The 16565-nt window shown below is 52.2% G+C and overlaps 1 protein-coding gene across 2 annotated transcripts in view; it reads right to left on the bottom strand.

Annotated features, from left to right (window-relative positions):
• The window catches only part of nipal3 (NIPA like domain containing 3), a 415839-nt gene that overhangs the window by 53386 nt on the left and 345888 nt on the right, over positions 1-16565 (bottom strand). For both annotated transcript variants that reach the window (XM_072502454.1, XM_072502461.1), the window contains exon 6: positions 15587-15683. In XM_072502454.1, the coding sequence (XP_072358555.1) occupies positions 15587-15683 (97 nt within the window). The remainder of the gene's footprint in view (positions 1-15586; positions 15684-16565) is intronic.

The following is a 16565-nucleotide window of genomic DNA, read 5'->3' as shown; positions in this document are numbered from 1 at the left end:
AAATTAACACCCCGAGTTAACAAAAAGCAAACACAGCTAATATATACACCCCCTCAGATCCCCCAGGGTAAATAAACAAAAATAAAATAGAACCCCCCCCCCCACCCCCCCCGGGTTGCCGCTCCTGCTGTCCATTGTCTACCGTTCTGCCAGGAAGTCTAAGAACGGTTGCCACCACCTGAAGAACCCTTGTACCCATCCCCTTAAGGTGAATTTCACCCTCTCCAATTTAATAAACCCCGCCATATCATTGATCCAGAATTCCACGCTTGGGGGCCTCGCATCTTTCCACTGAAGAAGAATCCTTCGCCGGGATACCAGGGTCGCAAAGGCCAGAATACCGGCCACTTTCGCCTCCTGCACACCCGGCTCCCCTGCAACCCCAAATATTGCGAGCCCCCAGCCCGGCTTGACCCTGGATCCTACCACCCCCGACACCGTCCTCGCTACGCCCTTCCAAAATTCCTCCAGCGCTGGGCATGCCCAGAGCATATGGGTGTGATTTGCTGGGCTCCCTGAGCACCTAACACACCTGTCCTCACCCCCAAAGAACCGGCTCATTCTTGTCCCGGTCATGTGTGCCCTGTGCAGCACCTTAAACTGTATGAGGATGAGCCTCACGCACGAAGAGGGAGTTCAACCTCCCTAGGGCATCTGCCCACGTCCCCTCTTGGATCTCCTCTCCCAACTCCTCCTCCCACTTACCTTTCAACTCCACCACCGAGGCCTCCTCCTCCTCCTGCATCACCTGGTAAGTTTCCGAGATCTTCCCCACTCCAACCCCCCCCCCCCCCCCCCCCCCCACGAGCACCCTGCCCTGGTACTGTGCGTGGCAGCAGCCGTGGGAATTCCATCACTTGTCGCCTGGCAAACGCCCTTACCTTTAAATATCTGGAGGTGTTCCCCGGGGGGAGCCCATACTTCTCCTCCAGTTCACCCAGGCTCGCGAACATCCTGTCCACAAACAGGTCCCCCAACCTTCTTATCCCTGCCCTGTGCCACCCTGAAAACCCTCCATCTATTCTCCCTGGGACAAACCGGTGGTTCCCCCGTATTGGGGTCCACACCGAGGCCCCAACTTCCCCCCTGTGCCGCCTCCACTGCCCCCAGATTTTGAGGGTAGCCGCCACTACCGGGCTCATGGTATACCTCATTGGAGGGAGCGGCAGCGGCGCCGTTGCCAGCGCCTCCACACTCGCACCCTCACAAGTCGCCGTCTCCAGCCTCTTCCATGCAGCCCCCTCCCCCTCCATCACCCACTTGCGCACCATCGCCGCATTGGCGGCCCAGTAGTACCCACAGAGGTTGGGCAGTGCCAGCCCCCCACATCCCTACTCCGCTCCAGGAACACCCTTCTCACCCTCGAAGTCCCACGCGCCCACACAAACCCCGTTATGCTCCTGTTGACCCGTCTAAAGAAGGCCTTGGGGATAAACATGGGGAGGCACTGGAACAGGAACAAAAACCTTGGGAGCACCGTCATCTTAACTGACTGCACCCTACCTGCCAGGGACAGCGGAAACGCATCTAACCTCTTAAACTTTTCCTCCATTTGCTCCATTTGTTCCGAGCCACCTGGACTCCCAAGTACCTGAAGCTCCTCTCCACCCTTTTTAGTGGGAGCTCACCAATCCCTCTCTCCTGGTCCCCTGGGTGAACCACGAACAACTCGCTCTTCCCCACGTTGAGCTTGTACCGAGAAATCCCCGAACTCCTCGAGGATCCTCATTACCTCCGGCATTCCCCCCACCGGGTCCGCCACATATAGCAGCAAGTCGTCCGCATAGGGCGACACCCTATGCTCCTCCCCACCCCGCACCAACCCCCTCCAGTTCCTCGACTCCCTCAGTGCCATAGCCAGGGGTTCAATTGCCAGTGCGAAGAGCAGGGGGGACAGGGGGCACCCCTGCCTCGTCCTTCGATGCAACCAAAAGTACTCAGACCTCCTCTTGTTCGTGGCCACACTCGCCATCGGGGCCTCGTACAACAACCTAACCCACCTGACAAACCCCTCCCCAAACCCAAACCTCGTCAGTACCTCCCACAAGTACCCCCACTCTACCCTATCGAAGGCCTTCGCACCGTCCATCACCACCACTATCTCCGCCTCCCCCTCCCTCGCCGGCATCATAACATTCAGGAGCCTCCGCACATTCGCGTTCAACTGCCTCCCCTTCACGAATCCCGTCTGGTCTTCGTGGATCACCTGTGGCACATAATTTACATAGAATTTACAGTGCAGAAGGAGGCCATTCGGCCCATCGAGTCTGCACCAGCTCTTGGAAAGAGCACCCTACTCAAGGTCCACACCTCCACCCTATCCCCATAACCCAGTAACCCCACCTAATCCCCATAACCCAGTAAACCCCGCCCAACACTAAGGGCAATTTTGGACACTATGGGCAATTTAGCATGGCCAATCCACCTAACCCGCACATCTTTGGACTGTGGGAGGAAACCGGAGCACCCGGAGGAAACCCACGCACACACGGGGAGGATGTGCAGACTCCGCACAGACAGTGACCCAGTGGGGAATCGAACCTGGGACCCTGGAGCTGTGAAGCAATTGTGCCATCCACAATGCTACCGTGCTGCCCACAATCCTCAATCCTCGTGGCTAAGACCTTCGCCAGCACCTTGGCATCTACATTTAACAACGAAATCGGCCTGTAAGACCCACACCGCAGGCGATCCTTGTCCCACTTCAGGATCAAGATCAGCACCCGGGACATCGTCGGGGACAAAGCCCCCCCCCCTCCCTTGCCTCATTGAAGGTCCTAACTAGCAACGGGCCCAACAGGTCCACATATTTCCTGTAGAATTCGACCGGGAAACCATCCGGCCCCGGTGCCTTCCCCACCTGCATGCTCCCTATCCCTTTGGCCAGCTCCTCCACCCCAATCGGGGCCCCCAATCCCACTACCAGTCCCAACTCCACCTTCGGAAACCTCACTTGGTCCAGAAAGCGGCCCATCCCTCCCTCCTCCCGTGGGGGCTCGGACCGATACAATTCCTCATAAAAGTCCCTGAAGACCCCATTGATGTCAACCCCACTCCGTACCACGCTCCCTCCCCTATCCTTAACTCCCCCGATCTCCCTAGCTGCGTCCCGCTTCCGAAGCTGATGCGCCAGCATCCGACTTGCCTTTTCCCCATACTCATAAATCGCCCCCTGGGCCTTCCTCCACTGCACCTCCGCCTTCCTGGTGGTCAACAGGTCGAATTCAGCCTGGAGGCTACGCCTCTTCCTCAACAGTCCCTCCTCCGGCACCTCCGCATACCTCCTGTCTACCCTCACCATCTCCCCCACCAGCCCCTCCCTCTCCCTCTGCTCTCTCCTCTCCTTGTGGGCCCTAATGGAGATCAGCTCTCCCCTAACCACCACCTTCAGCGCCTCCCATACCATCCCCACTCGGACCTCCCCATTATCGTTGGCCTCCAGGTATCTCTCTATGCTTCCTCGGACCCGCTCACTCACCTCCTCGTCCGCCAACAGCCCCACCTCCAAGCGCCACAACGGGCACTGGTCCCTCTCCTCCCTCAGCTCTAGGTCTACCCAATGCGTGATCCGAAATGGCTATCGCCGAGTACTCGGTATCCTCTACTCTCGCTATCAGCGCCCTACTCATAATAAATAAGTCGATCCGAGGTTGTGAAGAAGGCCTATGGAGTGTTGGCCTTTATTGGTAGAGGGATTGAGTTCCGGAGTCAGGAGGTCATGTTGCAGCTGTACAGAACTCTGGTACGGCCGCATTTGGAGTATTGCGTACAGTTCTGGTCACCGCATTATAGGAAGGACGTGGAGGCTTTGGAGCGGGTGCAGAGGAGATTTACCAGGATGTTGCCTGGTATGGAGGGAAAATCTTAAGAGGAAAGGCTGATGGACTTGAGGTTGTTTTCGTTGGAGAGAAGAAGGTTAAGAGGAGACTTAATAGAGGCATACAAAATGATCAGGGGGTTAGATAGGGTGGACAGTGAGAGCCTTCTCCCGCGGATGGAAATGGCTGGCACGAGGGGACATGGCTTTAAACTGAGGGGTAATAGATATAGGACAGAGGTCAGAGGTAAGTTCTTTACGCAAAGAGTAGTGAGGCCGTGGAATGCCCTACCTGCTACAATAGTGAACTCGCCAACATTGAGGGCATTTAAAAGTTTATTGGATAAACATATGGATGATAATGGCATAGTGTAGGTTAGATGGCTTTTGTTTCGGTGCAACATCGTGGGCCGAAGGGCCTGTACTGCGCTGTATCGTTCTATGTTCTAAGCCTTATGAACATGCGAGAAGAATGAAAATTCCCTAGCCCTCGGCCTTGCAAATCTCCAAGGATCCACTCCTCCCATCTGGTCAATAAACCCCCTCAGCACCTCAGCCGCCGCCGGCTTCCTACCCGTCCTAGACCTGGAGCGATCCAGTGCCGGATCCAACACAGTGTATCAGGCCCTCCACTTCCAACTCCGGGATCCGACCCAACATGCGCCGCACAAAACCCGCATCGTCCCAGTTCGGGGCATACACCACATTGACCAGCACCACCCTCTCCCCTTGCAGCTTACCACTCACAATTACGTACCAGCCGCCATTGTCTGTCACAATGCTCGACGCCTCGAACGACACTCTCTTTCCCACCAAGATCGTCACTCCCTGATTTTTGGCATCCAACCCTGAGTGAAACACCTGACCTACCCACCTCTTCCTCAATCTTACCTGGTCTGCCACGTTCAGGTGTGTCTCATGGAGCATGACCACATACGCCTTCAGCCCCTTCAGGTGCGCAAACACCCGAGCCCGCTTGACCGGCCCGTTCAGTCCTCTTACATTCCCCACTCCCCCACTGACTAGCCATAGCCCCTCCTCGGCCAGCCACGCACCCGCACCCCACGCCCAGCCCATTCCCCACAGCGGCAAACCCCCGTCCCAACCCCCTCTACTCGCTCCAGCTCCCCCTTGACCATAGCAGCAGCAACCCACGCTTTCCACCTGCCCGGCCACCTCTGTCGCCGCTCCTTTTACAGGCCCAGTCCCCTCACCCCCGACTCGGGGCTCACCCTCCCCGCGGGGCCCCATCCCCCCCTACCGGCCATCCACCCCTACTCCATTAACTTACCCCCCTCCAAGAGCCCACCCGACGGACCCAACCAAAATAGTGCCCAACCCACCCTAACCACCCTCATCGAACCGAACAAAAATAAGAGCAAAGAACCCCCCCTCAAAGTGTAACACCCCGACAGCAATCCCCGACCACCCATCCCGACCCTCAGTTTGTGTCCAGTTTCGCGGCCTGGACAAAGGCCCACGCCTCCTCCGGAGACTCAAAATAATGGTGCCAGTCCTTGTAGGTGACCCACAGTCGCGCCGGCTGCAACATGCCAAACTTCACCCCCTTTCTGTGCAGCACCGCCTTCGCCCGATTGCACCCGACCCTCTTCTTCGCCACCTCCGCACTCCAGTTCTGGTATATCCGAACCTCCGTGTTCTCCCACCTGCTGCTCCTCTCTTTCTTGGCCCACCTGAACACGCACTCCCAATCAGCGAACCGATGAAACCGCACCAGCACCGCCCGCGGCGGCTCGTTAGCCTTGGGCCTCCTCGCCAGCACTCTATGGGCCCCTACCAGCTCCAGGGGCCTCTGGAAGGACCCCGCTCCCATCAGCGAGTTTAGCATGGTGACCACATAGGCCCCCACGTCCGACCCCTCCAGGAGGCCCAGAATCCGCAAATTCTTCCGCCTCGACCGATTCTCCATCGCCTCGAACCGTTCCTGCCATTTCTTGTGGAGCGCCTCGTGCGCCTCCACCTTTACCGCAAGGCTTAAGATCTCGTCCCCGTTGTCCGAGACCTTTTGTCGGACCTCGCGGATCGCCACCCCCTGGGCCGTCTGGGTCTCCAGCAGCTTGTCGATAGAAGCCTTCATCGGCTCCAGCAGGTCCGCTTTAATCTCCCTGAAACAGCGCTGGATAACCTCCTGCTGCTCCTGCGCCCACTGCATCCATGCTGCCTGGTCTCCGCCCGTCGCCATTATGCTCTTCTTCCCTCGCACCTTCTTTGGCTTCACCACCACTTTTCTAGTCGCCCCGCTCCTGGTCCAAGCCATACACTGTCAGGGAACTATTGCAAGCTCCTTCCCACACCAGGAAACGTCGAATAAATGCCGTTGGGGGCCCTGAAAAGAGCCCAAAGTCCGTTTTTAGCGGGAGCTGCCGAATGTGCGACTTTGCTCCGCATAGCCGCAACCAGAAGTCAGCCCGTGGCATTTTTTTCACGAACCCTTCGTGCCTCCGAAATTCGACACCCCTCTGTCGAAAAAGAGGCCCAGGCCATCGTTGAAGCTGTGCGGCATTGGAGGCATAACCTGGCATGCAGGAGATTCACTCTCCTCACTGACCAACGGTCGGTTGCCTTCATGTTTAACAACACACAGCGGGGCAAGATCAAAAACGATAAAATCTTGCGGTGGAGGATCGAGCTCTCCACCTACAGCTACGAGATTTTGTAAGCTCAAAGAGCCCCCCGATGCCCTATCCCGAGGTACATGTGCCAGCGCACAGGTGGACTGTCTCCGGACTCTGCACGACAACCTTTGTCACTCGGGAGTCACACGGTTGTACCACTTCATCAAGGCCCGCAATCTGCCCTACTCCGTAGAGGAAGTACGGGCAATCACCAGAGACTGCCAGGTCTGTGCGGAGTGCAAACCGCACTTCTACCAGCCGGACCGCGCGCGCCTGGTGAAGGCCTCCCGCCCCTTTGAATGCCTCAGCATGGATTTCAAAGGGCCCCTCCCCTCCAACGACCGTAACACGTATTTCCTCAGTGTGGTTGATGAGTACTCCAGATTCCCCTTCGCCATCCCATGCCCCGACATGACGTCTGCCACCGTCATCAAAGCGCTCAACACCATCTTCGCTCTGTTCGGCTTCCCCGCCTACATCCACAGTGACAGGGGATCCTCATTCATGAGTGATGAGCTGAATCAGTTCCTGCTCAGCAGGGGTATCGCCTCCAGCAGGACGACCAGCTATAACCCCCGGGGAAATGGGCAGGTGGAGAGGGAGAACGGGACGGTATGGAGGGCTGTCCAGCTGACCAGAAATCTCCTGGCCTCCTGCTGGCAGGAGGTCCTCCCCGATGCACTGCACTCCATTCGGTCGCTCCTATGCACTGCGACTAACGGCACACCCCATGAACGTCTCTTCGCCTTCCCCGGGAAGTCCACATCCGGGGTGTCGCTCCCGACTTGGCTCGCCGCTCCAGGACCCGTACTCCTCCGTAAACACGTACGACTCCACAAGACGTTGGTTGAAAGGGTGCAGTTACTCCACGCTAACCCCCAGTATGCCTACATAGTGTACACCGATGGCCGCCAGGATACTGTCTCCCTCAGGAACCTGACACCAGCAGGTTCCCCACACACACCCCCCTCCGGCCCGGCACCACCCTCCCCTCCCCCGGCGCACCCAGCAGCAACCCCCCCGGGACCATCAGTCCTCCCTCTGCCCACACCCGAGGATGAGGAGGATTTTGGCACGCTCCCGGAGTCACCGAGGACCAGACCGACACCGGAATCGGCGCCACCACTGCAGGACCGGCTAAACCTGTAATTGGGTCGGGACTGTTAAAGCACCATGTACTGGACTCCAAATTTTTTTTGCCTCTGTATATTAAAACTTGTTCTGTATATAGTTCTCCGCCACCCCCGCTGGACTCAATTTTAACAGGGGGTGAATGTGGTAATCACCACTGTTGTATATATGAGGAGATGTGTGGTATGGCCCTGTACTACAGATACAGGGGTAGTCCCTGCCTGCTGGCTCCGCCCAGTAGGTGGAGTATAAATATGTGTGCTCCCCGTACGGCAGCCATTTCGCCAGCTGCTGTAGGAGGCCACACATCTTAGTGTAACAAAGCCTCAGTTGTAATTCAACTCTTGTCTTTGTGCAATTGCTCGTGCATCAATGCTGCAGCTGTATAGAACCTTAGTTAGGCCACACTTGGAGTATAGTGTTCAATTCTGGTCGTCACACTACCAGAAGGATGTGGAGGCTTTAGAGAGGGTGCAGAAGAGATTTACCAGGATGTTGCCTGCATGAAGGGAGAGAATGCATCTATGAGGAGAGGCTGGATAAACTCGGTTTATTCTCACTGGAACGACAGAGGTTGAGGGGCGGCCTGAAAGAAGTTTACAAAATTATGAGGGACATGGAGAGTGGATAGTCAGAATCTTTTCCCAGGGTGGAAGAGTCAATTACAAGGTAACATACATTTAAGGTGCGAGGGGCAAACTTTAGAGGAGACGTGAGGGAAAAGTTTTTTTTACGCAGAGGGTAGTGAGTGCCTGGAACTCGCTGCCGGAGGAGGTGGTGTAGCCACCTGAGTTGGCCACTTCCCGACTTAAAATGGAGAACCGCAAAGGCTGAAGGGAAATTCAGCCAACACAGGCAAAGACTAGCAAATACAGAAATCATGTATACTGGAACCTGCAAAACAATCAGACAGCACCGAAACCAGCAGCCATCTGCATAGTAATGTAGCAGCCATCGACATAGTAATGTGCGATTCCCAGGCACAATGGCAACAGTTAAGGTAAACAACGCCAAGCCAGACTCCTCGGCGCCAGCAGGAGCCAAGACAAAGGAAGGCCAATGGACACTTAGAACCACCCAGCGATCAGGGAACCGCTCCAGCATTGGAGAAATCGATCCAAGTGATCGGAAAGTAGTCCAATCACTTGGAACCAGGTACCGGGTCCGCCCCGAAGGGCGGGAAGCCCCTGGGGACTATAAAGTAAAGCCCCCAAGTTCAAATCGTCCTTCTTTGGCAGGGTCACTCAGCAGCTTGAACCAACCCTTGACAGTGACCGGTCTTGTTGCCTCCAAGCAAGTAAGTCTCAAGTCAACGCTCGCTACGAGATAGGCGCTCCTAGCTACCAGTCCATATCAGCTTTTGAATCCCGCAGACTCAGGACCTGAACGAAAGCCCATTTGTTCCCCTGACCTGGTGGGCCAGTCCGAAGCTAAGTATAGGCCTGTTAGTTATAGAAATAGCCTAGAAAGTAGAGTTTATGCATGAGTAGCGATTTACTGTGTATAATAAATGTATTTTGATTTGAATCTTACTAATTGGTGTGTTGAGTTATTGATCATTACTTGAACTTGAATCTCGTGGCGGTATCATAAAGATACCTGGCGACTCTAGAGCAAAGGTTATAAAACAGAGCCAATTGAACCAACCAAAAGTTAGCAACAGTGGTGGAAGCAAGTATGATAATGACACTTAAGGGGCGTCTTGACAAATACAAGAATAGGATGGGAATAGAGGGATACAGATCCCAGAAGTGTAAAAGGTTTTAGGTTAGATGGGCAGCATGGTCGGCGTAGGCTTGGAGGGCTGAAGGCCTGTTCCTGTGCTGTACTTTTCTTTGCTCTTTGATAAACAACTCTTAGGCAACAGTCCTCATAGATGTATCCATAAAAGATCCAGTAGGCACAAACATCCACTGTTGCTAGAGTTTCTGAGGCTGGCTGTAAGCAGTTTTATTCACAGGTCTGTTTTCAGTGCACATGCTCTTCAAAATCTCATGACCACCTTTCAATTTCTCTTTGAATATGATTTTTCCCTTTCATCTTTATCTCTGTTGTTCTGACAACCCTTTGGAAATGCCCTTTCCCAGAACATACAGATCTTTCATGCTATTTTTTTATGGTTACTACTTTTGGATAACAATAAACCTAATGCTTTGCTTTATTCATTTACAATCTTTACCAATTGTACATCTTTATTTTGAAATACAATAGTTAAACTTCAAGTCAACTTTTTTATCTGCCGAATAAAAGATTCCATTCATGCTGCTCCCTGGCCCTCATCTTTCACTTCAAAACTTTTACACCTAAAGCCTTTTTGATACTTTTACCCTTTCAGTCTGACTCCAGTCCAATCCAATTAGGCACACCGATACAAGCATATTTCACAATATACAAGAGTTGTTGGGAAAATGTTGAAAAATACATTTTCCATTGCACTGCACAAGTGCTGCCAAATTGTTAAACCTTTCCAGCATTTTGTTTGTACTTCAGATTTCCAGCATCTAATGTATTTTGCTCTTATAAAACTATATTTGTTCGGTGAGAAGATGCATACTTGTAAGGTGTACGGCTGTAAATTAATGTTCATAGGAGTGTATCATTATTTCTTCCAGCAAAGTTTCGCACTGACAGCCTGGTCTGCTGGATGCCGCCTGACACAGAAAGGTAACAGACTCAGAGCATTTTGAGGGAAGAGGGTTAAACAGTCACTCACGGGCAGTCAGAGAGGGGAGGGTTAAACAGTCACTCAAGGGCAGTCAGAGAGGGGAGGGTTAAACAGTCACTCAAGGGCAGTCAGAGAGGGGAGGGTTAAACAGTCACTCAAGGGCAGTCAGAGAGGGAGGGTTAAACAGTCACTCAAGGGCAGTCAGAGAGGGGAGGGTTAAACAGTCACTCAAGGGCAGTCAGAGAGGGAGGGTTAAACAGTCACTCAAGGGCAGTCAGAGAGAAGATGGTTAAACACTCGTTCATGGACAGTCAGAGAGGAGAGAATTAAACTTTCATTCACAGGAAGTCAGAAAGGAGAGGGCTAAACAGTCGCTCACGAGCAGAGAGGAGAGGAGAAGGTTTAACAGTCACTCAAAGCCAGCAAGGAGAGGGTTAAAGAGTTGCTCAGAGAAGAGAGAGGGTTAAACAGTCTCTCCCAGGCAGAGGGTTAAACAGTCGCTCCCAGGCAGAGGGTTAAACAGTCTCTCCCAGGCAGAGGGTTAAACAGTCGCTCCCAGGCAGAGGGTTAAACAGTCGCTCCCAGGCAGAGGGTTAAACAGTCGCTCCCAGGCAGAGGGTTAAACAGTCGCTCCCAGGCAGAGGGTTAAACAGTCGCTCCCAGGCAGAGGGTTAAACAGTCGCTCACAGGCAGAGGGTTAAACAGTCGCTCCCAGGCAGAGGGTTAAACAGTCGCTCCCAGGCAGAGGATTAAACAGTCGCTCCCAGGCAGAGGGTTAAACAGTCGCTCCCAAGCGGAGGGTTAAACAGTCGCTCCCAGACAGAGGGTTAAACAGTCGCTCACAGTCAGAGGAAGAGTGTTAAACAGTCACTCACAGGCAGAGGGTTAAACAGTCGCTCACAGTGAGATGGTTAAACAGTCGCTCACGGACAGAGGGTTAAACAGTCACTCACGGGCAGTCCAAGAGAAGATGGTTAAACACTCGCTCATGGACAATCAGAGAGGAGAGGATTAAACAGTCACTCACAGGAAGTCAGAAAAGAGAAGATTAAATAGTCGCTGCCGGACAGAGGGGAGAGGGACAGTCTATCTCAGACAGAGGGTTAAACAGTCGCTCCCAAGCAGAGGGTTAAACAGTCGCTCACAGTCAGAGGAAGAGGGTTAAACAGTCACTCACGGGCAGTCCGAGAGAAGATGGTTAAACACTTGCTCATGGACAGTCAGAGAGGAGAGGATTAAACAGTCACTCACGGGCAGAGGGTTAAACAGTCTCTCCCAGGCAAAGGGTTAAACAGTCGTTAACAGGCAGAGGGTTAAACAGTCGCACCCAGGCAGAGGGTTAAACAGTCGCTCCCAAGCAGATGGTTAAACAGTCGCTCACGGACAGATGGTTAAACAGTCGCTCACAGTCAGAGGAAGAGTGTTAAACAGTCACTCACAGGCAGAGGGTTAAACAGTCGCTCACAGTGAGATGGTTAAACAGTCGCTCACGGACAGAGGGTTAAACAGTCGTTCACAGTCAGAGGAAGAGGGTTAAACAGTCACTCACGGGCAGTCCGAGAGAAGATGGTTAAACACTCGCTCATGGACAATCAGAGAGGAGAGGATTAAACAGTCACTCACAAGAAGTCAGAAAAGAGAAGATTAAATAGTCGCTGCCGGACAGAGGGGAGAGGGACAGTCTATCCCAGACAGAGGGTTAAACTGTCGCTCCCAGGCAGAGGGTTAAACAGTCGCTCCCAGTCAGAGGAAGAGGGTTAAACAGTCACTCACGGGCAGTCCGAGAGAAGATGGTTAAACACTCGCTCATGGACAGTCAGAGAGGAGAGGATTAAACAGTCACTCACGGGCAGAGGGTTAAACAGTCTCTCCCAGGCAAAGGGTTAAACAGTCGCACCCAGGCAGAGGATTAAACAGTCGCTCCCAAGCAGATGGTTAAACAGTCGCTCACGGACAGAGGATTAAACAGTCACTCACGGGCAGTCCGAGAGAAGATGGTTAAACACTCGCTCATGGACAGTCAGAGAGCAGAGGGTTAAACAGTCGCTCCCAGGCAGATGGTTAAACAGTCGCTCCCAGGCAGAGGGTTAAACATTCGCTCCCAGGCAGAGGGTTAAACAGTCGCTCCCAAGCAGAGGGTTAAACTGTCGCTCTCAGGCAGAGGGTTAAACAGTCGCTCCCAGGCAGAGGGTTAAACAGTCGCTCCCAGACAGAGGAAGAGGGTTAAACAGTCACTCACAGGCAGAAGGTTAAACAGTCGCTCCCAGGCAGAGGGTTAAACAGTTGCTCACAGTCAGAGGAAGAGGGTTAAACAGTCACTCACAGGCAGAAGGTTAAACAGTCGCTCCCAGACAGAGGAAGAGGGTTAAACAGTCACTCACAGGCAGAGGTTTAAACAGTCGCTCACAGTGAGACGGTTAAACAGTCGCTCATGGACAGAGGTTTAAACAGTCGCTCACAGTCAGAGGAAGAGGGTTAAACAGTCACTCACGGGCAGAGGGTTAAATTGTCACTCCCTGGCAAAGGGTTAAACAGTCGCTAACAGGCAGAGGGTTAAACCGTCGCTCCCAGGCAGAGGGTTAAACAGTCGCTCCCAAGCAGAGGGTTAAACAGTCGCTCAAAGTCAGAGGAAGAGGGTTAAACAGTCACTCACGGGCAGTCCGAGAGAAGATGGTTAAACACTCGCTCATGGACAGTCAGAGAGCAGAGGGTTAAACAGTCGCTCCCAGGCAGATGGTTAAACAGTCGCTCCCAGGCAGAGGGTTAAACATTCGCTCCCAGGCAGAGGGTTAAACAGTCGCTCCCAAACAGAGGGTTAAACTGTCGCTCTCAGGCAGAGGGTTAAACAGTCGCTCCCAGGCAGAGGGTTAAACAGTCGCTCCCAGACAGAGGAAGAGGGTTAAACAGTCACTCACAGGCAGAAGGTTAAACAGTCGCTCCCAGGCAGAGGGTTAAACAGTCGCTCACAGTCAGAGGAAGAGGGTTAAACAGTCACTCACAGGAAGTCAGAAAAGAGAAGATTAAATAGTCGCTGCCGGACAGAGAGGAGAGGGTTAAACAGTCTCTCCCAGACAGAGGGTTAAACAGTCGCTCCCAGGCAGAGGGTTAAACAGTCGCTCCCAGACAGAGGGTTAAACAGTCGCTCCCAGGCAGAGGGTTAAACAGTCGCTCCCAGACAGAGGGTTAAACTGTCATTCCCAGGCAGAGGGTTAAACAGTCACTCACAGGCAGAGGTTTAAACAGTCGCTCACAGTCAGACGGTTAAACAGTCGCTCACGGGCAGAGGGTTAAAAAGTCGCTCACAGTCAGAGAACACAAGAACTAGGAGCAGGAGTAGGCCATCTGGTCCCTCGAGCCTGCTCCACCATTCAATGAGATCATGGCTGATCTTTTGTGGACTCAGCTCCACTTTCCGGCCCGAACACCATAACCCTTAATCCCTTTATTCTTCAAAAAACTATCTTTATCTTAAAAACATTTAATGAAGGAGCCTCTACTGCTGCACTGGGCAAGGAATTCCGTAGATTCACAACCCTTTGGGTGAAGAAGTTCCTCCTAAACTCAGTCCTAAATCTACTTCCCCTTATTTTGAGGCTATGCCCCCTAGTTCTGCTTTCACCCGCCAGTGGAAACAACCTGCCCGCATCTATCCTATCTATTCCCTTCATAATTTTATATGTTTCTATAAGATCCCCCCTCATCCTTCTAAATTCCAACGAGTACAGTCCCAGTCTACTCAACCTCTCCTCGTAATCCAACCCCTTCAGCTCTGGGATTAACCTAGTGAATCTCCTCTGCGCGCCCTCCAGCGCCAGTACGTCCTTTCTCAAGTAAGACGACCAAAACTGAACACAATACTCCAGGTGTGGCCTCACTAACACCTTATACAATTGCAGCAGAACCTCCCCAGTCTTTAAACTCCATCCCTCTAGCAATGAAGGACAAAATTCCATTTGCCTTCTTAATCACCTGTTGCACCTGTAAACCAACTTTTTGCGACTCATGCACTAGAACACCCAGGTCTCTCTGCACAGCAGCATGTTTTAATATTTTATCATTTAAATAATAATCCCTTTTGCTGTTATTCCTACCAAAATGGATAACCTCACATTTGTCAACATTGTATTCTATCTGCAAGACCCTAGCCCATTCACTTAGCCTATCCAAATCCCTCTGCAGACTTCCAGTATCCTCTGCACTTTTTGCTTTACCACTTATCTTAGTGTTGTCTGCAAACTTGGACACATTGCCCTTGGTCCCCAACTCCAAATATCTATGTAAATTGTGAACAGTTGTGGGCCCAACACTGATCCCGGAGGGACACCACTAACTACTGATTGCCAACCAGAGAAACACCCATTAATCCCCACTCTTTGCTTTCTATTAATTAACCAATCCTCTATCCATGCTACTACTTTCCCCTTAATGCCATGCATCTTTATCTTATGCAACAACCTTTTGTGTGGCACCTTGTCAAAGGCTTTCTGGAAATCCAGATATACCACATCCATTGGCTCCCTGTTATCTACCGCACTGTTAATGTCCTCAAAAAATTCCACTAAATTAGTTTGGCACTACCTGCCTTTTATGAACCCATGCTGCGTCTGCTCAATGGACAATTTCCATCCAGATGCCTCGCTATTTCTTCCTTGATGATAGATTCCAGCATCTTCCCTACTACCGAAGTTAAGCTCACTGGCCTATAATTACCCGCTTTCTGCCGACCTCCTTTTTTAAACAGTGGTGTCACGTTTGCTAATTTCCAATCTGCCGGGGGGGAAGAGGGTTAAACAGTTACTCACGGGCAGTCCGAGAGAAGATGGTTAAACACTCGCTCATGGACAATCAGAGAGGAGAGGGTTAAACAGTCACTCACAGGAAGTCAGAAAAGAGAAGATTAAATAGTCGCTGCCGGACAGAGAGGAGAGGGACAGTCTATCCCAGACAGAGGGTTAAACAGTCGCTCACAGGCAGAGGGTTAAACAGCTGCTCACAGGCAGAGGGTTAAACAGCTGCTCACAGGCAGAGGGTTAAACAGTCGCTCACAGGCAGAGGGTTAAACAGTCGCTCACAGGCAGAGGGCTAAACGGTCTCTCCCAGGCAGAGGGTTAAATAGGCTCTCCCAGACAGAGTGTTAAACTGTCTCTCCCAGACAGAGGGTTAAACAGCCGCTCACAGGCAGAAGATTAAACAGTCGTTCCCAGGCAGAGGGTTAAACAGTCGCTGACAGAACCTCAGGGACGAAGAGAAACATAGCCCCATTTCTTGTGCAGACAGTATACTGTCCTACTCGAGGAAATCTCTTCCTGCCAGTTTGCAAAATAACCTTAGACTTACCCAGTAGGGCCACCAGCAATAGAATAATGACAAGGTAGGTCATTTTCTGTCTTTTATAGAAATACAGGAGAAGACAGAAGATGATGATCACCACAAGCTGGGAAACAAAAAGGAACAAGTCAGTGGTATTAAATTGGAACATTTAAAAAATAATCATTGCATAAACATTGTTCAAACCGAGCACTGTTAACGATGTTACAGACATAGCTCCTTATCCAAGTTAATGCTGCCAATTCTTCCCCCCATCTCCTCTCTCACACCATACCTCTGCTCCACCCCCCTCCCCACCACCTCTTTCCCCCTCTCCCACCTCCCTTCCACCAAAATCCTTCCCACTCCCCTCTCCCCTGACCCACTGCACTCGCGCACCAACCTCTCCTCTCCTGCCCTCATCCCTTCTTCCACCGCCGCCGCCACATCATAAGATGTAGGAACGCGAGGCGGCCATTCGGTCCACTGAGACGGTTCTGTCATGCAATTGAGATGATGACTGACCTGATGTAGGATCGTACGCTGCAGAAGAGAGACCCTTTGTCCCATTAAGCCTGCAGCTACTAAAAAAAAACTACTCTAATGTGCACTGATCCCACATCCCAGTACTTGGCCCACAGACTTGAATGTTATGACATTTCAAGTGGTCACCCAAGTACTTTTTAAAGATTGTGAGGTTTCCTACCTCAACCAACCTCCCAGGCAGTACATCCCAGACTCCCACCACACTCAGTGAAAATGTTTCCTCAAATCCCATCTAAACCTTCTGCATTCACTTAATGATATTCCTGAATTCCACTTTCCCACCTTATCCTCATAACCCTTGATCCTCTTGCTGAATAAAAATCTGTATCTCAGCTTTGAACATACTTAACAATGCAGCTGCTGTGGTGGAGCCCTCCTAAAGAATTCCAGATTCACTACCCTCAAAAGAAGAAATTCCTCCTCAATTCCATCTTAAATGTCCTTCCCCCTCCCACCACCAATG

This window comes from Scyliorhinus torazame, chromosome 1 (genome assembly GCF_047496885.1).
Source record: "Scyliorhinus torazame isolate Kashiwa2021f chromosome 1, sScyTor2.1, whole genome shotgun sequence".
In the NCBI taxonomy this organism is placed as follows: Eukaryota; Metazoa; Chordata; class Chondrichthyes; order Carcharhiniformes; family Scyliorhinidae; genus Scyliorhinus; species Scyliorhinus torazame.
The sequence above is the reverse complement of the archived record's forward strand: the minus strand, read 5'-3'. Positions and strand labels throughout refer to the sequence as shown.